At 37.6% G+C, this 23,872-nt stretch overlaps 1 protein-coding gene across 7 annotated transcripts in view; it reads left to right on the top strand.

The window, feature by feature from the left end:
* Positions 1-20,725, top strand: part of TXNDC16 (thioredoxin domain containing 16) — a 93,158-nt gene extending 72,433 nt beyond the window's left edge. For 6 of the 7 annotated variants that reach the window (XM_086323054.1, XM_086323050.1, XM_086323052.1 and 3 more), the window contains 5 exons: positions 1,268-1,352; positions 2,979-3,117; positions 7,878-8,038; positions 11,102-11,292; positions 18,946-20,725. In XM_086323054.1, coding sequence (XP_086179180.1) covers positions 1,268-1,352; positions 2,979-3,117; positions 7,878-8,038; positions 11,102-11,292; positions 18,946-19,214 — 845 coding nt within the window. In that variant the 3' untranslated portion in view covers positions 19,215-20,725. Of the gene's footprint in view, positions 1-1,267; positions 1,353-2,978; positions 3,118-3,223; positions 3,365-7,877; positions 8,039-11,101; positions 11,293-18,945 lie in introns of those variants that run through there. The other variant, XM_086323055.1, reaches the window with a different exon arrangement.
* Positions 20,726-23,872: the final 3,147 nt, after the last annotated feature.

Here is a 23,872-nt window from a genome sequence, read left to right as displayed (position 1 = left end):
TACCTGCTGTCTTTCCAGGCTCCATATAGCACAGCTGTCTCCATTTACCTTGCCTTAGGAGTAGATTACGGAGAAGGCAATGGCACCCCACTCCAGTACTCTTGCCTGGAAAATCCCATGGGCGGAGGAGCCTGGTGGGCTACAGTCCATGGGGTCACTAAGAGTTGGACACAACTGAGTGACTGCACTTTCACTTTTCACTTTCATGCATTGGAGAAGGCAATGGCAACCCACTCCAGTGTTCTTGCCTGGAGAATCCCAGGGATGGGGGAGCCTGGTGGGCTGCCGTCTGTGGGGTCGCACAGAGTCGGACACAACTGAAGCAACGTAGCAGCAGCAGCAGGAGTAGATTAAAAGGCAACAAATATTTATTTAACAAATTTGTATGATCAGAACCCTATAAATCTTATAAATTACAGTTGACCCTTTGAAGACGAAGGGGTTTGGGTTGCTGACCCCCTGTGCAGTGAAAAATCTCCATTCTGCTGTCTCTGCCTTAAAAACAATTGGTTTGATAAATGATCTACCCAATGGCAGGAAGCTCAGTTTGGGTAGAATTAGGACTCAAAGCCTCTTTCTTTTGGTTCCACATATTTGTCATCTCTGATTGAGATCTCCCCATCTCCCCATTATGAACTCCCCATCTCTGAGTTTATGGAGAACATAAACCTTTCCTCACACCTAGTTTAAATGTCTATAAAATGAAAATACAGGTACTCTATTTATTGAAAAAAATTCATGTTTAAGTGGACTTGTGAATTCAAACTCAATGTTGTTCAAGGGTCAACTGTACATTTAGAGTACATTTATTTTCAGAACATTACGATATGTACATTATCTATGTTGCATTATATTAACGTACATTTTTATAATAATCAAATGTCATGATAACACAGGTTTATTTTAGAACCAACAAGGTATGTAAGGTCTGCACTTGTTTAGTCACTCAGTCATGTCCAGCTCTTTGTGACCCCATGGACTGTTTCCCGCCAGGCTTCTCTGTCCATGGACTTCTCCAGGCAAGACTACTGCCATGGGTTGCCATTTCCTTCTCCAGGGAACCTTCCTGACCCAGGAATTGAACCCACTTCTCCTGCTTTGGCAGGTGGATTCTTTACCACTGAACCACCAGGGAAGCTCCAGGGTCTATACTGGAATATATTTATAATTAATAATAAAGCACTATCATCTATAAATCTGTTCATCAGTTGAATAGCACATATAACTTTAAAGGTTTCAGATTTTTATCTTGTTTGTATATTTATAGCCAAAGAAGAGTTCACTGAAGCAGGAAGCTACCTAAAAGGATATGTTACCACAGGAATTTATTCTGAAGAAGATGTTTTGAGACTGTAAGTGTATTATAATTTTAGGGAGGAGGAAGTTTGCAAAATAATGTATTACCTGTCTTCACATGATTCTTTTTAAGGAAAATAGGGCAGCAACATACCTAAATTTTTAATTTCATCCTGGGAAAATCTGTAAAGTACTATCTGGCTATTTAGAATTTTTACATACTCAAAATTCTTCTTGAGGCTAGAGCCCTCCATGAGGCAACATTGGATTCATACCGCTTCATCTTCCTATAAAATTTTTCCTCTTTGGATTCTGTTACCTGCAGTTTAAATTCTTTGCAGTTATAGTTTTTTGAGGAATTTTACATCTTGAGTGTCTGGGTTTTGATTTGCCATCAAGGTATGCATAAAAATCAGAGTTTTTACATATTTCTCCCAGAGTTTTAGGTGATGAACCGATAGTTTTACTTACTTTTGTTATTGCAGACGTACACGTAAGCAGTGCTTTTTATAGCCACTTAAGTTGCTTTATTTGTAGAATTTGGGGCTCCTGTAAACTATCAAATGTTTCAATTGCTGCAGAATGAATGAACTGAAAATTTAGACGTTATTAATACACATCACATTCTACACTAACGACTCATCTTCAGATGCACGTGGAGTTGTTTGTGTTTCTTACCCTCTGACTATATTATTTCCAATTGTGATTTCTGAGCTTAATTAAATCTTTCATCCTGAACACTGGTGACGCATTTGATGATTGAGCTCCTGTTCTATCCAAGAAATCAGTGACTTTTGAAAAGTGAATACCGAACTCTAGACTTTTAGGGAATATGACACATGGCTATTCACTGACACATGGCTATTCAACTGACACATGGCTAATCACCCACTGTCTTCTAGACCAGTAGTTTTCAGAGTATGTTTTGTTTATAACTAAGAGCACCTTCCAGGTAATCTGAAGACTGGGCAGTAGAAAGCCCAGTCTTCAGATTTATACTTTGTTTTTAGCATGAATTACGTTTTTGCATGATATAAATGTTACCATATCACTGGTAATTTCACACAGTCATTTTTCCTGTTTAGTGATTTTCTTTTAGGTTTAGTTAGCAAAAGTAGTGGTAGGAGAAAGCGGATTTCAGGTTCTCTTTCAATGGAGAGAGCTCAGACTCTGTATCTGGAATACCTCAGTGTGAATTCTGTCTCTGCTATTTATCACTCTTTCATCATCTGTAAAATGAGGATTATAGGGCCATTCTGAGGGTTAAATAAAAATGTAACTAGAAGCACCTGGTATAGTGCCTGGCAAATACAGGCCTATTCTCATAAATGCCTATCTCCTTGCTCAGCAGTTTGGTGAGCAGTCCATAAAGTTAAGAACCATTCAGTGTGTTCCTAATCCTGTTTAGACATTTTCTTGATGAGTAACTTGTCTAGGAAAAGAAAAACCTGGCTAGATTAGTATCTGTTGTTTTCTTCTAATCGAGGTTGTCAAGGCTCTTGAACTTGCTCAGATAGCCTCACATAAGAGCTAAGTTTGCCTGGAAACGTTTTTTTTTTTTCTTTTTTCTTAGTAGGGCTTCCCGTTTGCTGCTTCCATTGTGACTTCTTTGCCTAACTGTTCATGTTTTCGATGACTTGCTGTATTTTGGTTGGGAATTTTAATACTCCGTTTCTCCACAGGTCAAGTAAATATACCGTAACTCTTCCAGCCCTGCTGCTTGCCAGACACAAAGAAGGCAAAATAGAGAGCATTCCATTAGTTAACGTCCATGTGCACGACATAGTTCAAATAATAACAAATGCATCACTGGAAACATTTGTGAGTATATAATAAGGATGTTTGAAATAGAATCTAGAGCAGTTAAAGGTAGTGTAAAGAACTTTGCGTGTTTTAATACATGGTTTTCCATCTTTTGTTGGCACAGGGCTTGATGTTTGGTGAGCTCTAGATTCATTGGGTTGCTCGGTTTTATTATTCACCCATCATGCGTATAGCTTCTTTAATCCACTGCCAAAAGTCTACATGTCTTTGGATTATTTTTCTTGCTGAGATGCTTGTGGCTGATGGCTGGTTGAAGTACTCCATCTGGGCTGAAACTTGGCAAGAAGCAAGTTTGGATTCCAGAGAGCGGCATGCTAGGCTTCCAATCCTTGCTTGCCTCCTTACTGGCTGTATGTCAGCGTCTCTCCACATGTGTAAAATGGTTATTGTAAGGACTAAATGAGAATGGGTGTTCAGTGCTCTGTGTACAGTGTTTAGCCTGGTAAACACTCAGAAAATGTTAGCTAGTATTGCTTACATTGTTGTAGAGAAAAATATGTTTTATCAAAGTCCTTTTCTGATGCCTACTTTGTATAATAGTGGATTTAAAGGCACAACAGATGTAACCTGCATTTCTTGATTTTGATTGTTTTGCATTAATATTAAACAGAGCTAGACTATTATAAATTGATACTTTTCTACATTTCTAAAGTGACATGGGAGCAGTATTATCAACTATAAATACTGAATGAATATCCTCTTGTTGTTGTCTTTTGTCATGATGATCTAAACAATATTACATTTTAGGCTAAAGAATGTGTTAAGTCATTTTTTGGCCTCAGTCCCACTAACTCCCCTTCCCTAATTAAAGTTACGGTTTATAATTAATCAAGTCATTAAAATTTTTAGGATGCGGTTTTCTAAATTATTTATTAAAGTAACATTTTTGTTTTTAATGACTTTATTAAATGACTGTCTCTTTAGCACATCCATAGTGTTAATATTTTTGGAATTTTTATAAGATGTTAGCTTTTTTCCCCAGATAATACAGAAAACTATAAAGAAGAAAATTAGAATAAATCATAACTTCTTTAACCAAGCTTAAATTTAGGGATAGATTTTCCCAAACTTAAAAAAATTCCATGAGTGCTGTTGTTAAATTTCCTAATGCTGCTTTGTGTTAGAGCTTTTAAGTCGAGAGCATCAGTGACTGTATACAGTAGCTAGCTAGGAGTAAGCTATCTTCTGGCCTGCCCTTAGGTACTAGAAAGACTCCCTCTGGATAGGAAAGAGCAGTGGATGGCCAGATGGTAAACATTTTTTATATAACATCAAACTTTTATTTTAATGAACCTGATGACAAATTAGTCCAGGTAAATAATGCTCATAGTTAGTTAAATGTTAGTTGCTCAGTCTTGTCCAGCTCTTTATGACCTCATGGATTGTATGTAGCCCACCAGGTTCCTCTGTCCATGGAATTTTGCAGGCAAGAATACTGGACTGGATTGCCATGCCCTCCTCCAGGGGATCTTCCCTGGGATTCAATTCCCTTGCAGGGATTGAACCTGCATCTCTTATGTCTTCTGCATAGGCAGGCAGGTTCTTTACCACTAGCGCCACCTGGGAAGCCCGGAGAATGACATGTATACCATCTATGTAATGGCTCACAAATTCATATGGCCAACACAGACCTTGGGCCTGCTCTCCAGGCTCCTATATACAGTTGTCTACTTGACAGTTTGTCTTGAATGTCTTTGAAAGTGAAAGTGGTAGTCGCTCAGTTGTGTCTGACTCTTCATGACCCCCCCGCCAGGCTCCTCTGTAGAGTTTTTCAGGCAAGAATATTGGAACTCTCTAGGCAAGAACACTGGAGTGGGTAACCATTCCTTTCTTCAGGGGATCTTCTCAACCCAGGGATTGAACCTGGGTTTCCTGTATTGAAGGTAGATTCTTTATCATCAGAATCATCAGGGAAGCCCCAGATCATAGCTAATTACATGCTAATTAACTATGTAGTTATTCCAATTAAGCAATAGTATATTTAAGGCTGTCACACTTAGAACTATTTGTTGGGTAATATGTTTAGCATTTTTCTCAAATACATTGAGTTCATTTTTGTGCTTTTATTATAAATAAGAATATGGGAACACACATAATTATAGTCTCTTATATACTCAAATAGCCAACACTCATCTTCCAGTAACCACATTTGATGACCTTTTCTTCTCTGAGTAGCCTCTTGAGTAGCAATCAAAACCCTTGATTGTGCTTTTCCTTTTTAAGATTCTCTCTTTTTTTGGCTTTTGCAGTTCCGTCCTCTCCAGGTACACCTTCAACCGTCTTGCCACTCTAGAATTACATCTTCAACCATTTTTTCTTCTTTTGCTACATTCATTCTTTGGGAGACTTAGTATCTATACCCATAACTTATATGGGTCATTATACCAGCTGATGAATCCTAACTTTTGAGTTTCTAATCTTAACTAAACTCGGATAACTCTTAGTCTTTCTTTCCTGACAGGAAAGAGCAATGCCTGCCACTACTGGCCTGTCTTTCCACAAATTCATACTCTAGTTAGTCATCTAAAACAGGCCTGACCGTGTGACTTATTTGGTACAAAATCTTCTCAGTATTTCTGGGAGCTAGAAAGAAGCTCTCTAGTCATTTTCCCACAGCCATATTTGCTTCTGCCTGCCTGAGTCTGGTACACTTCACTATCACTGTTCCCCAGATACTCTGTATGCCTAACACCTGTCTGCACTCTCATTCACCTCTCTGTTCCCTGTATCTGGAATCCCCACTCTAGCACACACTTCAGTCTGTAAAGGTCTTTTTCCTTATCCAAGGCCCAGGTCAAATATCACTTCCTAAAATCACCCATGAGCTCCCCTACCTTGTTTTTTAGTTTTAATTTAGAGGCAATAGGCTTCCTTATTTATGCTCAGTCACTTCAGTCATGTTGGACTCTTTACAACCCTATGGGCTGTAGCCCACCAGGCTCCTCTGTCCATGGGATTTTCTAGGCAAGAATACTGGAGTGGGTTGCCATGCCCTCCTTTGGGGGAACTTCCCAACCCAGGGATCAAACTGTGTCTCCTGCATTTCAGGCTGATTCTTTACCACTGAACCACTGGGGTCTTCTTATTGTCGTACATTAAAATTTTTTCTTGGATCACAGCAGTTTGCACACTTGTCTCCTCCTCTAAACTATGAACTCTTTGAGGGCAGATTAAGCATCTTACTTCTTTTTGATTCAGTACTCAGCATAAGGGGCTTCCTAGGTGGTGCACTGGTAAAGAATCTGCCTGTCGATATAGGAGACACGGATTTGATCCTTGTGTCAGGAAGATCCCCTCTGGCAGTCTGCTCCAGTATTCTTGCCCAGAAAATCCCATGGACAGAGGAGCCTGACAGGCTATGGTCCATGGGGTCACAAAGAGTCGGAAACAACCAAGAGACTGAGCACACACTCATGCACCCACCCAGCATAAGATCTTAAAATTCTCAATAAATTTTTGAATTGAGCTGTGATGGCTCCATCACACCATATCCATCAAATCTGTTCTGCTGGTTTGATAAGAACTGTCAGTTTTAGGAAGGGGACATAACTCATGTAGAAGAGAAATGACGATAGTTAACATAAGACAACATGGGGGAGTTTGGAGAAAAGGGGATCTAAGATTTAAATCATGAAAGAGGAAGGTGTGAGAAGAGGATTTTGAGTGGTCAAAGGGAAAGAATTCAAAGAAAAATGAAAACTGGCAGAGGAAAGTGGCTTTGAGAACTAAGTAGGGAGAAGTATGTGCCAGAGTTCGGTGTTTGAGGGTGAATTGGAGGTGATTGGCACCATAAAAAAATTGTTCATTTGGATTTCTAGTGTGATCCAGTGAAATGGCATACTGGTAAACAAAACCCCTGGGTGCTAGTTTCATTTAACTCTTCCTCCTACTTAGCTGTGTGACTTCAGCAAGTCAACTTCTCATCCTTGGTTTCCTCATCTGTCAGCTGGGGATTTGTTTTCTGATGTAGGAAGATTTAATCCAGCTCACAAGTATATCCAGAAGATGAATTAATAGATGTGATACTAAAAATGGAAAATGGTAGAAGCCTTTAATACTCTTAAGTCACTGCTGTTTTTAATCCTAAGTCTTTTAATTTTGTTTCTTACTCTTTCCAATTCTTGTTAATAACAGCCTAAACAAATTGTCTTCTACAAATATATTTTTAAAAAATGTTCTCTTTTAATTAATAAAAAGAGTAAGATTTCTTATTCTTACTACTTTTTCTTTATTTTAAACCACCCCAAAATAAGATCCTTTAAAATTTGTTTTAGCATATTATTGGATTACTTTAATTATGCTAAAAACTCAGTTTTGAAACAAAGTAAGACTTATTAATTTTTAAGTAATCATAGATGTTAAAAGATTATATCTTTAAAGCTTAGCTTATATATTTGTTTAAATTTTATGCTAGAGGAAAAATACTTGTCATATGTGTGTTGACTAGTTTGATCCAGATTTTAACATAAATTACTAGAAATGCTACATGCTTAAAAAACAAGGAGCTCCTTTATTTTCAAATTCTATTAGTAGTTTTATTTTGAAATAACTAATTCATTATTGAAATAAGATGAGTTTAAATAAAAAACACTCTTGAGATTCATACTTGTTAATCAATATAGTAAAATCTCCACTTAAATGAAAATTTGTTTGAAATACATTTTAAAAACTAACATGCATGAGTGATTTGAACATTATTTTCTATTTTATGTATTATAACTTCCCATTTTTTCTTGATTTGTTTTGTTTTTAAACAGCCAGAGATCACTGTGGAAAATCTTCCCACTTACTTACGACTTCAGAAACCATTACTTATTTTATTTAGTGATGGTGGCATAGATCTTCAGCATGAAAAAACAATACTGAGGCTGGCAAGAAAGAAATACTTGGATTCAGTTACCCCTTGTTGGTTAAATCTGTAGGTATATTTTTATTTTTTAATATGTAAAAAGTAAAGAAAGTAATAAATATTATTAAGTTTTCATTAGGGAATGAAACTACCTTTGGAGTTAATGTTATTAAACCAATATAAAAGTCATCATTTTAGTAATTAACCCGCCTCAGATGGTCTGAGATGATCTTGTTTTAGATTGAATTCTGTTTTACAATAAATTCTTTTTTTTTGCTGTGAGTTTTTTTTCAGCTTTATTCAAGCATAACTGACAAATAAATTTGTAAGATATTTAAAATGCACATTGAGATAATTTAAACACAATGCATACATGTATGCATTGTGAAAAAACTCTTCATCTAGTTAATTAACACATCCATCACCTCATATATTTGTTTTATAAATGTAAATTTTGGGATGGGGTGGAGTGAGAACATTTAAGTTCTACTCATGTAGCAAATTTCAATGATACAGCACAGTATTATCAACTATAGTCACTGTGTTATACATTAAATCCTTAGATCTTATTCATCTTGCAACTGAGAAGTCTGTTTCCTTTTACCAGTCTCACCTTCTTTACCCCACCCTGCAGTCCCTGGCAACTTTTCTATTCTGTTTCTGAGTTTGACTTTTTTTTTTAGGATTCCACATATTAGTGTTACTGCTGTGTAGCATTTGTCTTTCTCTGTCTGTCTCTTTAAGTATCTTCTTATTTTATAGTTTGTAGCCATTTATAGTTTGTAGAGTGCCTGATGAACTATGGAATGAGGTTCGTGACATTGTACAGGAGACAGGGATCAAGACCATCCCCATAGAAAAGAAATGCACAAAAGCAAAATGGCTGTCTGAGGAGGCCTTACAAATAGCTGTGAAAAGAAGAGAAGCAAAAAGCAAAGGAGAAAAGGAAGGATACACACATCTGAATGCAGAGTTCCAAAGAATAGCAAGGAAAGATAAGAAAGTCTTCCTCAGCAATCATTGCAAAGAAATAGAGGAAAACAACAGAATGAGAAAGACTAGAGATCTCTTCAAGAAAATTAGAGATACCAAGGGAACATTTCATGCAAAGATGGGCTCGATAAAGGACAGAAATGGGATGGACCTAACAGAAGCAGAAGATATTAAGAAGAGGTGCAAGAATACACAGAAGAACTCTACAAAAAAGATCTTCATGACCAAGATAATCACGATGGTGTGATCACTGACCTAGAGCCAGACATCCTGGAATGTGAAGTCAAGTGGGCCTTAGAAAGCATCACTACAAACAAAGTTAGTGGAGGTGATGGAATTCCAGTTGAGCTATTCCAAATCCTGAAAGATGATGCTGTGAAAGTGCTGCACTCAATATGCCAGCAAATTTGGAAAACTCAGCAGTGGCCACAGGACTGGAAAAGGTCAGTTTTCATTCCAATCCCAAAGAAAGGCAATGCCAAAGAATGCTCAAACTACCGCAAAATTGCACTCATCTCACATGCTAGTAAAGTAATGCTCAAAATTCTCCAAGCCAGCCTTCAGCAATACGTGAACTGTGAACTTCCTGATGTTCAAGCTGGTTTTAGAAAAGGCAGAGGAACCAGAGATCAAATTGCCAACATCTGCTGGATCATGGAAAAAGCAAGAGAGTTCCAGAAAAACATCTACTTCTGCTTTATTGACTATGCCAAAGCCTTTGAGTGTGTGGATCACAAGAAACTGTGGAAAATTCTGAAAGAGATGGGAATACCAGACCACCTGACCTGCCTCTTGAGAAATCTGTATGCAGGTCAGGAAGCAACAGTTAGAACTGGACATGGAACAACAAACTGGTTCCAGATAGGAAAAGGAGTACATCAAGGCTGTATATTGTCACCCTGCTTATTTAACTTCTATGCAGAGTATATCATGAGAACTCCCAGCCCAACGCTGGGCTGGAAGAAGCACAAGCTGGAATCAAGATTGCCAGGAGAAATATCAATAACCTCAGATATGCAGATGACACCACCCCTGTGGCAGAAAGTGAAGAGGAGCTAAAAAGCCTCTTGATGAAAGTCAAAGAGGAGAGTGAAAAAGTTGACTTAAAACTCAACATTCAGAAACTAAGATCATGGCATCCAGTCCCATGACTTCATGGCAAATAGATGGGGAAACAGTGTCAAACTTTATTTTGGGGGGCTCCAAAATCACTGCAGATGGTGACTGCAGCCATGAAATTAAAAGACGCTTACTCCTTGGAAGGAAAGTTATGACCAACCTAGATAGTACATTAAAAAGCAAAGATATTACTTTGCCAACAAAGGTCTGTCTAGTCAAGGCTATGGTTTTTCCAGTGGTCATGTATGGATGTGAGAGTTGGACTGTGAAGAAAGCTGAGCGCCAAAGAATTGATGCTTTTGAACTGTGAAACTCTTGAGAGTCCCTTGGACTGCAAGGAGATCCAACCAGTCCATTCTGAAGGAGATCAGTCCTGGGTGTTCTTTGGAAGGGTTGATGCTAAAGCTGAAACTCCAATACTTTGGCCACCTCAGGCGAAGAGTTGACTCATTGGAAAAGACTCTGATGCTGGGAGGGATTGGGGGCAGGAGGAGAAGGGGACGACAGAGGATGAGATGGCTGGATTGCATCACCGACTTGATGGACGTGAGTCTGAGTGAACTCCAGGAGTTGGTGATGGACAGGGAGGCCTGGCGTGCTGTGATTCATGGGGTTGCAAAGAGTCGGACACAACTGAGTGACTGAACTGAACTGACAGCCATTTAATTTTGAGCTGACATGATCAGATACTTGACTATACTTTGAAATAAGTATATATTGATTATATCGGGACAAAATTGATGATCCTGTGGACTGTGTCTGTTTTTTTATTAAAACTCTCATGCTGCCATTTTTCTCCTAAGAGATATACAGTACATACCTCATGTTAAAAGAAACGTTTTACGACTCTGATTACTAGTAACGTAGTTATAGACCTCTTGATTTTTAGGACTTATTCCGTAAAATAAACTTCCTGGTATGGTGCTGTATTTAAAGGTGAATGTTTTACAAACAGTTGTTCTTGTTATTTTGCTATAGAAAGAAATATTCATTAACATGTTCAGTTGCTCTCTTTTCTAGGAAGAAGACGCCAGTGGGGAGAGGAGTCTTACAGGCATATTTTGGTACCCTGCCTCCCCTTCCTCTTCTTGTTGTGGTGAATCTGCATTCAGGTGGCCACGTGTTTGCATTTCCTTCAGACCAGGCTGTCACTAAACAGAACCTTTTATTGTGGCTGAAGAAATTAGAAGCAGGACTAGAAAGTCCTATCAGTAAGTTTCCTGTTTTAATGTGTACAATTTTACATTTTGTTTCATGGATTTTTAAACTCGAATTATAGCTGATGAATGCTAGAATTAATTGAATTGTAATGTTTGTAAATATTCTAAGTATTAATATGCTGATAGCATTGTCCATACAGTCTGCTCTATGGTGGATATTCTTACCCACAGAAAGTGAGTGCTGTTATATTAAACTTAATAATAGCTAAACATTTATTGAATGCTCAGTAGGTATCATGCACAAAGTTACATGCTTCACATGTATTATCTCGTTTATTCTCACAGGAGTCATAGGACATACCTGTAGAAGAGCTAAATAACTAGTTCAAAGTCATATAATTAACCAGTAAATGAGGAAACTTGGATTTCAACATGGCTCTGTTGTACTCCAGAGCCAGAATTTTGAACCACAAGAAAATAGATCTTGGCCCAGAATTCACAATGCTGGTTTTATGACATGCCATGAAAGTGAAAGTGTAGTTGTTCAGTGGTATCCAACTCTTTGCAACCCCATGGACTGTAGCCCACCAGGATCCTCTGTCTATGGAATTCTCTAGGCAAGAATACTGGAGTGGATTGCCATTTTCTTCTCCAGGGGATCTTCCCGACCCAGAGATCAAACCTGGGTCTCTTGCATTGCAGGCAGATTTTTTACCGTCCGAGCCACAAGGGAAGCCCAAGACATGACATGCCATAGTTGCTATTTTTCTAAAACCACTGTGGGTTTGTACTTGTGGCATAGATGTGTTTGTTAGTTTATGTACAGTTGTGGCAACAAGCCTGTTGCTATAATTTAATTAACATGTAATAACCTACATCATTAGTCTGTTGAGGAAATAGTGATGTTATGAAGTTTCCTAAGGCACTTGTAAAGGTTTTGTTATTGGAAAGCAAATGAACTATTTTATAATAACATATAATGCTGTTCATGACTGAGTTCTGCAATAAGTTTGTGTATGTGTGTATGTGAACACATGTGAATATATGTGTACATGCACACACACAATTCTGGTGTATAAACTCCAATTCAGTGTTTCTCTGTCTCTCAGCTTGCATTTTGTGAATCTATCACTATGTATGTTTATGCATATTTAATCATATTCTTGAATTTATTTAAGTGTCAATGGTTGCAACATTCTTTTTCTTCCCAGGAGGTCTATCCATTTCATTTTTGTTAAATTAGGCAGTTTTAACTAAATTCTTATGTCTAAATAGTCTATAGATATTTAGATATTGAAATACAATTCACATACCATAAAGTACACTCTTTTAAAGTGTACTATTCAATGTGTTTTGGGGTTTTTGTTGTTGTTGTTGTTATATTCGCAAGATTGTACCATTCACAACCATTACCACTACTGAATTTTAAAATATTTTCATCACCGCCTAAAGAAACTCTGTACCCATTCACAGTCACTCTCCATTATCCCCTCTTTTCATTCCCTAACCCCTGATTTATCTTCTGTCTTTCTGGATTTGTCTAGTCTAGACATATCTTTTTTTTTTTAATATAAATTTATTTATTTTAATTGGAGGTTAATTACTTTACAATATTGTATTGGTTTTGCCATACTTCAACATGAATCCGCCACAGGTGTACATGTGTTCCCAATCCCGAACCCCCCTCCCTCCTCCCTCCCCATACCATCCCTCTGGGTCGTCCCAGTGCACCAGCCCCAAGCATCCTGTATTCTGCATTGAACCTAGACTGGCGATTCGTTTCATATATGATATTGTACATGTTTCAATGCCATTCTCCCAAATCATCCTACCCTCTCCCTCTCCCACAGAGTCCAAAAGACTATTCTATACATCTGTGTCTCTTTTGCTGTCTCATATACAGGGTTATTGTTGCCATCTTTCTAAATTCCATATATATGCATTAGTATACTGTATTGGTGTTTTTCATTCTGGCTTAACTTCAGTCTGTATAATAGGCTCCAGTTTCATCCACCTCATTAGAACTGATTCAAATGTATTATTTTAATGGCTGAGTAATACTCCATTGTGTATATGTACCACAGCTTTCTTATCTATTCATCTGCTGATGGACATCTAGGTTGCTTCAATGTCCTGGCTATTATAAACAGTGCTGCGATGAACATTGGGGTACACGTGTCTCTTTCAATTCTGATTTCCTTGGTGTGTATGCCCAGCAGTGGGATTGCTGGGTCATAAGGCAGTTCTATTTCCAATTTTTTAAGGAATCTCCACACTGTTCTCCATAGTGGCTGTACTAGTTTGCATTCCCACCAACAGTGTAAGAGAGTTCCCTTTTCTCCACACCCTCTCCAGCATTTATTGCTTGTAGACTTTTGGATCGCAGCCATTCTGACTGGCATGAAATGGTACCTCATTGTGGTTTTGATTTGCTTTTCTCTGATAATGTGTGATGTTGAGCATCTTTTCATGTGTTTGTTAGCCATCTGTATGTCCTCTTTGGAGAAATGTCTATTTAGTTCTTTGGCCCATTTTTTGATTGGGTCATTTATTTTTCTGGAATTGAGCTGTAGGAGTTGATTGTATATTTTTGAGATTAGTTGTTTGTCAGTTGCTTCATTTGCTATTATTTTCTCCCATTCTGAAGGCTGTCTTTTCACCTTGCTTATAGTTTCCTTTGTTGTGCAGAAGCTTTTAAGTTTAATTAGGTCCCATTTGTTTATTTTTGCTTTTATTTCCAATATTCTGGGAGGTGGGTCATAGAGGATCCTGCTGTGATGTATGTCGGAGAGTGTTTTGCCTATGTTCTCCTCTAGGAGTTTTATAGTTTCTGGTCTTACATTTAGATCTTTAATCCATTTTGAGTTTATTTTTGTGAATAGTGTTAGAAAGTGTTCTAGTTTCATTCTTTTATAAGTGGTTGACCAGTTTTCCCAGCACCACTTGTTAAAGAGATTGTCTTTAATCCATTGTATATTCTTTCCTCCTTTGTCAAAGATAAGGTGTCCATATGTGCGTGGATTTATCTCTGGGCTTTCTATTTTGTTCCATTGATCTATATTTCTGTCTTTGTGCGAGTACCATACTGTCTTGATGACTGTGGCTTTGTAGTAGAGCCTGAAGTCAGGCAGGTTGATTCCTCCAGTTCCATTCTTCTTTCTCAAGATTGCTTTGGCTATTCGAGGTTTTTTGTATTTCCATACAAATTGTGAAATTATTTGTTCTAGCTCTGTGAAAAATACCGTTGGTAGCTTGATAGGGATTGCATTGAATCTATAGATTGCTTTGGGTAGTATACTCATTTTCACTATATTGATTCTTCTGATACATGAACATGGTATATTTCTCCATCTATTAGTGTCCTCTTTGATTTCTTTCACCAGTGTTTTACAGTTTTCTATATATAGGTCTTCAGTTTCTTTAGGTAGATATATTCCTAGGTATTTTATTCTTTTCGTTGCAATGGTGAATGGAATTGTTTCTGTAATTTCTCTTTCTATTTTCTCATTATTAGTGTATAGGAATGCAAGGGATTTCTGTGTGTTGATTTTATATCCTGCAACTTTACTATATTCATTGATTAGCTCTAGTAATTTTCTGGTGGAGTCTTTAGGGTTTTCTATGTAGAGGATCATGTCATCTGCAAACAGTGAGAGTTTTACTTCTTCTTTTCCAATTTGGATTCCTTTTATTTCTTTTTCTGCTCTGATTGCTGTGGCCAAAACTTCCAAAACTACATTGAATAGTAATGGTGAAAGTGGGCATCTTTGTCTTGTTCCTGACTTTAGGGGAAATGCTTTCAGTTTTTCACCATTTAGGATAATGTTTGCTGTGGGTTTGTCATATGTAGCTTTTATTATGTTGAGGTATGTTCCTTCTATTCCTGCTTTCTGGAGAGTTTTTATCATAAATGGATGTTGCATTTTGTCAAAGGCTTTCTCCGCATCTATTAAGATAATCATATGGCTTTTATTTTTCAATTTGTTAATGTGGTGTATTACATTGATTGATTTGCAGATATTGAGGAATCCTTGCATCCCTGGAATAAAGCCCACTTGGTCATGGTGAATGATCTTTTTATGTGTTGTTGGATTCTGATTGCTAGAATTTTGTTAAGGATTTTTGCATCTATGTTCATCAGTGACATTGGCCTGTGATTTTCTTTTTTTGTGGGATCTTTGTCAGGTTTTGGTATTAGGGTGATGGTGGCCTCATAGAATGAGTTTGGAAGTTTACCTTCCTCTGCAATTTTCTGGAAGAGTTTGAGTAGGATAGGTGTTAGCTCTTCTCTAAATTTTTGGTAGAATTCAGCTGTGAAGCCGTCTGGACCTGGGCTTTTGTTTGCTGGAAGATTTCTGATTACAGTTTCAATTCTGTGCTTGTGATGGGTCTGTTAAGATTTCTATTTCTTCCTGGTTCAGTTTTGGAAAGTTGCACTTTTCTAAGAATTTGTCCATTTCTTCCACATTGTCCATTTTATATAAAAGGAGTCATACAACATGTGGCTTTTTGTGTCTGGCTTCTTGTGTAGGTTTTTAAGGATCATCAGTGTTGTAGCATGAATCAGTGGTTCATTCCTTTTTATGGATATTCCATTGAATGGATATATCCCATTATCAGCTGATGTACATTTATACTGCCTCCATTTCTTGCTATTATAAGTAATGCTGCTATGAACATTCATGTACATGTTTTTCTATTAACTGTACAGATGTCTTATGCCAGTTATCCCACTGTCTTGAATACAACATCTTTGAAATAGGTTTTCAAATTGGGAAATTTGAATCCTCCAACCTTGTTCTTTGTATGCAAGATTATTTTGGCTATTCTGGGTCCTCTTGAATGGTATTTTTAAGTCTTAGTTTTCTGAGACAGTGTATTAGTTTTAGCATTTAGAAATGTAAAAAAGTAACTAAATTGACTATTTGGTTTGTCATAATCTGAAAGAAGCCTCTCTGTGGTTGTCATCACTCACTGATGGCCTCTTCATTCTAACCACACAGCAGAGGGGTCCTTTCAGGCACAGCTCTTGAACTCTTCAGATAGGCTGCATTCTCTGTCCGCATTGCTTTTTTTAGAAGCATCTGAGTGCTGTCATTTTGCAGTTGCTGTGACACAGAGGCCTTATGGACTCTGACTACATCAGACAGGATATGTAAGTCAGGCCAGAGTACCTCTCCACTGAACAGTTTTTAAAAAGGTCATGTGATGTTTAGAGATAAACCTGAACTTCTGACCCAGCTTCCTTGACTACTAACTGTGTTTTTTTTTCCCCTTATTTCCTCCCGATAGTCCCTACTCTATGTTACAGTTATTTCAAAAATTAAAATTAAGTGTGCAAAGACATACGTTTAAAGTGTAAAACCTACAGTATTTATTATTCTTTGTATAAAGATCCTTTCCTACAAGGGGCCTCCTTAGGGGCTTTGATTTCTCAACTCAAACCATTACCAAGGATCAGAATTATCTGAGTTTCCTGAGAGATTAGTATTTCTTCCATTGCAATGATGGTGATGTCTCTGGTTTCCATTATTTCTTTGTATCACTGCTCCTGATCTTAAGTTATTCCTGCAGCCTCTGCAGCAGGGAAGAAGCCAAGGTCCACACAGGACCTTTCTGTCTGGCGGCCCGTCCTCCGTGCTGCCAGGACCTGCTCTCACTACATCCTGGGAGGCAGATCTGAGACACGAATGTTGTAGCTACCCTTAGGAAAGCCCGCGTCTGTAACACGGTGCCACTGGTCTCCGCCTCACCTTGCTTGCTGCACATCTTAATTTCTGTGAAATTGTGACCACTGGCTGTTCTTATTTGACATTTATACTTAATTTTGGTCAAGTTCTCTGACCTTTCTAGGACTTGGTTTTCTCATATATAAAGTTGGGATAATAATTGTACTTACCTCATGAGGTTGTAAGGATTGAATACATAATTCCTGATACATAGTAAAGCCTCAGTCAGTGTTAGTCATTATTATTATTATCATTATTAATTTGATAATAGCGTCTTTCTTGTCCATATGTGAGGAGAGTACAGTTTTATTTAAGATCTTTGTGGCATTCCTGAGGAAATATTGAGCAGAATTAGAATGTCCAGTTTCAGGCATTTTGTCATTGTCTCAGACCACTAGGCTGCTGCTGCTAAGTCGCTTCAGTCGTGTCCGACTCTGTGCAACCCCATAGACGGCAGCCCACCGGCTCCGCCATCCCTGGGATTCTCCAGGCAAGAACACTGGGGTGGGTTGCCATTTCCTTCTCCAATGCATGAAAGAGAAAAGTGAAAGGGAAGTCGCTCAGTCGTGTCTGACTCTAGCAACCCCATGGACTGCAGCCCACCAGGCTCCTCCATCCATGGGATTTTCCAGGCAGAAGTACTGGAGTGGGGTGCCATTGCCTTCTCCGACTAGGCTGCAGTGCTTACCATGAAAATAAACATTGCTAAATCTTTGCTGTGCTTTAAATTGGACTTCTCTTAAAGATACTTCATCTGCATATTGCACAGTACAGTTATTTTACTTCTTACCTATTCATTATATTCAAGAAACTATTTTATCCATTTGTCACTGTTGACACTGACAGCAGACTATATTTGAGTCTGTTATCTGGGCAACACTGTAATTTGAAACATCAGTTACAGGGGTAACTTAAATGTAGTACCTTGCTGATGTACCACGGATTTCATATTCTTGAGCCTGAGTGAAGAAATCATATCAATGAGTATAGACATACATATGTACTGATGCAGGTTTTTGTTTGTGTTTTAATCCCAAATTAGAGTTTGTATGAATGTCCTAAGCTTTTATTTGATTTATGAGAGATGCTTGAGTTTTTACTTTATGAGCTTTACTTTCTTTTCATATAACAGTATATAGATTCTTTCATTGGAATTTAATTTTTAAATGTTTAGTTTGCACCTTTCCTTATGTAATTTCTCAAGTAGTATTTTGAATAGGCATCTAAACTCTGAAATTGTGTGAAATCTGTTTACTAAATGGAGTAAAGCTAGTCTATTTATCCCATATATATGTTATCAGCTTAAATCCTTTTTCTTCTTTTAATGACCAATATTTTAAAATAATGTTAAGACTCACTGCCATGAAGCCCTCCTAAGTGCTTCTAATCACTGCCTGTTTATAGTACAGTTGATTCCATAGCAATCTTCCAAAACAGAAAATGCTTTAAAATATAAGATATTTTTCTAAATTATATATATATATGTGGTCCAAAGCTTTTCTAAATTTCAATGTATATAAAATATATATATATATATATAGTCCAAAATTTTTATCTGGAATGATTTGTAGTTACAGTACTTTGGGGATAAAGACAGGAGGAAGGAGGGAAGCAAGAGACTTCTTCATTTTAACTTGTCCCTGGCTGTATGTAATCTCATTACACATATTGCTATTTTTTAACCCTCAGTAAGGGTTAACAGGCAGCGAGATTATGAACCTTTATGTTTTTTGCCTATTAATACCTGTCTTTATTTAAAATAGCACAGCCTATAAATGAAAATGTCTGGTACTGACAAATGTATCAAGTTTCTTAGACGATGATAATAAAATGTAGCTTTCCCATAGATAAAGAAAACCAATAAGGCCTTCACTCCTGTAAATATATTTTTCAAAAGAAAACATTTTCTAGTATATTCATGTGATGGGATTTTATATCTGTTCCTCTTTAATCCTTGATTCTACCTTCCTTGCAGAAGTTTTACCTGCTCAGGAATGGAAACCTCCTCTGCCTGCTTATGATTTTCTAAGTATGATGGATGCGGCAGCATCTGAGCATCTTGCTAGGAAAGTTCCCGAGTGTATAAAAGAAACTGACATGCATGAAAGTGATAAAGAACAGCCTGACGATAAATCTGCCATCACAGAGGAATCGATTGGAACATCGAAAATGAAGCATTCGAGCAGAAGTAGTTGGCTTGAAGAAATCAAAAAACCGCTCAGGCATGATAATCAAGAATTATGATACTCAAAAGTGAGCTAATTTTATGGGGCTGTGAAAAGCTTCCCAAAGTCTTTTTGGCTCGTTTGATAGACTTGAGAATTTATTTCACTAAAAAGTAATACTGAATCATTTCAAGTTTCTAGATCAGGGCTGTTCAATGAAATATAATGTGCAATATATGTAATTTAGAATTTTCTGTAGCCACATTAATATAAAACTGAGCAGGTGTAATTAATTTTATTTCACCCAATTTAAGTATACCACCCCAAAATAGTTCAGTTAACATAAAAATTGTGAGTTATTTTACATTCTTTTTTTGTATCAAGTCTTCAAAATCCAGTGCATATTTTACGCTTACTACACATCTCACTTCAGAGTAGCTACGTTTCAAGTGCTCAGTAGCCACATATGTCTGGTGACACAAGTGAAGCCATACATATTCATGTAAACTCCACTCCCATCCAGTCTGCCACACAATATGGAGCAGAGTTCCTTGTGCTATACAGTTGGTCTTTCTTGGTTATTTATTTTAAACATAGCAATGTGTACATGTCCATCCCAAACTCCCTAACAACCATAAGTTCATTCTCTAAGTCTGTGAGTCTCTTTCTATAAAACCAGTGTTTCTTAATCAGGGGAGAGTTTTGCCCCCAGAGGGGGCATTTGATAATGTCAAGAGGCATTTTTGATCATCATTACTAGGGGCATTACTGGTGTATAGTGGGGCTAAGTAGAAGCCAGGGATGCTAATAAGCATCTTACAACACATTGGACAGCTCCTCCCGCCCCAAACAAAGAATTATCCTGCCTAATTGTCAATAATCCCAAGTTTGAGTTAAACTAATCTGGGCAAACTGTTAAATTCCCTTATATTTTTAAAGTAATGAAATAACCCTAAAAAGAATGCAGAGTAAGATATATATAATATATATTATGTTATATATGTTATATAATGATTCTCTTATATATAATAATATATATTACATATAATATATATATAATTCTCATATATATACAGTTGCCCCTTAGACCAACCCAGATGTGAACTGCACCATTCTACTTACATGTAGATTTCCTTCACTGAATACTTTCTACAGTACTATCGCGTCCGTGGTTGATTGACTCTGCAGATGTGGAACCATGGATATGGAGGGCTAACTGTAAAATTGCTGTTTGTTTGGGGGTTGGCTCCCCTAAACCCCACATTATTCAAGGGTCAACTGTATATTTCATTGTAACATAGATCATTTGCTCCTCCCAGCACCTTTCCTAGATGTTTTTGTTATGACATGTAATCTGTATTATTTCAGTTCATTCTCATTTGTTTTTTATTTCTTACATGGGAGATATGAGAGTGAACTCCAAATATAGCTTGTATAGTAAAATGTCACCAGCCTAACCATTAACTGCAAGCACATAAAAACTTGAAATCAATTAGTCATTGTACCATAGCCAGAAATTTTGACAGTTATTAATATGTGTTTTTAAAATAATTTTAAATAAAGTATCTGGATTTCAGGCTACCTTTAAAAGCTTCCTGTGGCCTCTGTCATGCTGTCTGTTGGACCACTTTCCCTGTATCAGTAGCATTTCTTTGGTTGCAAGCAACAGAAATTTAGCTTTGATTAACTTAAGCAAAGTAAGAATATTGGTAATTCATAGAGTTAAGCTATGCTTTGAAAAAATACAAACAAAAGCTGTTTGGGGATTTGTATAGCAGGAACCAACCAGCTCAGTAATTTTTCTGTCTTTCTCTCCAGCTGTTTTTCTGTCTTTCATGTCTCAGGGACTCCTGGGAATGTTGGTTAGGGGAAGACTAACTGGCAGCCCTAACCAGATTTCCACAATACAGAAGAGGTGAGCCTTACAGAAGAAATCTAGATTCTGTTTGCTAAGAAAAGGGAGCGTGGGTGTGGAGAGGGAAAAAAAAAAACAGCAAAGAGAAAATCTGTGAATCCTCAAAACACCACTTGCTGTGCTCCTACCTAGCCTTTTATTCTTTTCAGGAGTTTCTGTCACAGCCTCCTGTCGATCTGTAAGAGTTTCAGACGTTCTCTCTCTACCTTCAAGTGTTGAAGTTTTCCTATGTGTCTCCCTGAATCTCTGTAAGAGTTGGCCAGTGCATATGTACTTTCTGAGAAACATTTCATTCCTCATGAATCAAATTATTTTACCGTCTCCTGACTCACCTATGCTGGAAGAAACATCCTTGGTCCAGCCCTTATGATGAAATATTTCATTCATTTCACATTTCCTGGAGTTCATTACCCAAACTTATGCTTCTTTTAAAAACTAACTAAACATGCCTAGGCAGAACATTATATTCAAAGATCTGTAAGTGTCTATCATTGGTAATAGAAAATAATCAAATAGGTATACCTTGGGAGTTGTGCTTCCATTTAAGATGTCGAAAGCTGCAAGAGAATGTTCCTCCCATCTTAATAAGAAAACAAAAATGAAAACTTTTCTATTACACATCAGAGAAGGCAGCCAAAGGAACTGAATTCCAGAATGACAGGCCTCTTAGAATACACGAACTGTTTCACCTTTGGCAGAGAATAGGAGGCTGCCAGTAAAGACACTTGGAAAGATCTAAGATGTGTCCCTGCCTGCAACTTATAAGTTAGCTTGCCACAGTTTCTTGTATCAGAGACAAGGGACTTCATTACTGAACCTAGTAGTGTCAATCAGTGTCAGTATCTGTGCTGGTTCCCTGATCCCCAGTCCCATAGGGCAATGAGAAAAGGGCCAGGTGACACCTATACATGCAGTGGGTTGCATTTCAGGGAGGTACTCTGAGCTCCAGGAACCTAAATATTTTATAATGACTGTTAAGCATGCTGGTCCTTTGCTCTGGAGGGAGACATCTTCATTACAGTAGACAGTAATCAAATGTGTCTCTTCCCAAGGAAGATGCTATCTCTTTTTACTCCAGCTGAGAAGGTGGTTGAGACAGAACAGAGGCAGTCAGTGCCTCTCCATAGATCATGCACAAACATGAGAGACCCATGAAAAAGTATCTCCCAACAAAAATCAGCTAAACTTTTGAAGAATTTAGGGGCAAGTATGGACTGAATATTAGCTTAGAGTAAGTGGGAGCTTATCTCCCCTTGCTATTCTTTGGAACTCTGCATTCAGATGCTTATATCTTTCCTTTTCTCCTTTGCTTTCCACTTCTCTTCTGTTCACAGCTATTTTTAAGGCCTCCTCAGACAGCCATTTTGCTTTTTTTGCATTTCTTTTTCTTGGGGATAAGAAAGCCTTCCTCAGTGATCACTGCAAAGAAATAGAGGAAAACAATAGAATGGGAAAGACTAGAGATCTCTTCAAGAAATTACAGATACCAAGGGAACATCATGCAAAGATGGGCTCGATAAAAGACAAAAATGGTATGGACCTAACAGAAGCAGAAGATATTAAGAAGAGGTGGCAAGAATACACAGAAGAACTATACAAAAAAGATCTTCATGACCAAGATAATCAAGGTATGATAACTTACCTAGAGCCAGACATCCTGGAATGTGAAGTCAAGTGGGCCTTAGGAAGCATCACTACAAACAAAGTTAGTGGAGGTGATGGAATTCCAGTTGAGCTATTTCAAATCCTAAAAGATAATGCTGTGAAAGTGCTGCACTCAATATGCCAGCAAATTGGAAAACTCAGCAGTGGCCACAGGAGTGGGAGAAGTCAGTTTTCATTCCAATCCCAAAGAAAGGCAATGCCAAAGAATGTTCAAACTACCGCACAATTGTACTCATCTCACATGCTAGTAAAGTAATGCTGAAAATTCTCTAAGCCAGGCTTCAGCAATAAATATGTGAGCTGTGAACTTCCAGATGTTCAAGCTGGATTTAGAAAAGGCAGAGGAACCAGAGATCAAATTGCCAACATCTGCTGGATCATCAAAAAAGCAAGAGAGTTCCAGAAAAACATCTATTTCTGCTTTATTGACTCTATATGTATATATACATATATATATATAGAGAGAGAGAGAGAGAGAGACTATATATTTATATTTATATATATATATATATTTATATATATATATAGACTATTTATTTATTATATGCCAAAGCCTTTGTGTGGATCACAATAAACTGTGGAAAATTCTGAAAGAGGTGGGAATATGAGACCACCTGACCTGCCTCTTGAGAAACCTGTATGCAGGTCAGGAAGCAACAGTTAGAACTGGACATGGAACAACAGACTGGTTCCAAATAGGAAAAGGAGTATGTCAAGGCTGTATATTGTCACCCTGCTTATTTAACTTATATACAGAGTACATCATGAGAAACACTGGGCTGGAGGAAGCGCAACCTGAAATCAAGATTGCTGGGAGAAATATCAATAACCTCAGATATGCAGATGACACCACCCTTATGGCAAAAAGTGAAGAAGAACTAAAGAGCCTCTTGATGAAAGTGAAAGGGGAGAGTGAAAAAGTTGGCTTAAAGCTCGACATTCAGAAAACTAAGATCATGGGCATCCCGTCGCATCACTTCATGGCAAATGGATGGGGAAACAATGGAAACAGTGACAGACTTTATTTTTGGGGGCTCCAGGATTACTGCAGATGGTGACTGAAGCCATGAAATTAAGAGATTCTTACTCCCTGGAAGGAAAGTTATGACCAACCTAGAGGCATATTAAAAAGCAGAGACATTACTTTGCCAACAAAG

This window comes from Bos grunniens, chromosome 10 (genome assembly GCF_055505025.1).
Source record: "Bos grunniens cultivar Pamir isolate PY7600 chromosome 10, Bosgru_T2T1.0, whole genome shotgun sequence".
Taxonomy (NCBI): Eukaryota; Metazoa; Chordata; class Mammalia; order Artiodactyla; family Bovidae; genus Bos; species Bos grunniens.
Note: the sequence above shows the minus strand (reverse complement) of the source record. Positions and strands in the feature narration are given on the sequence as shown.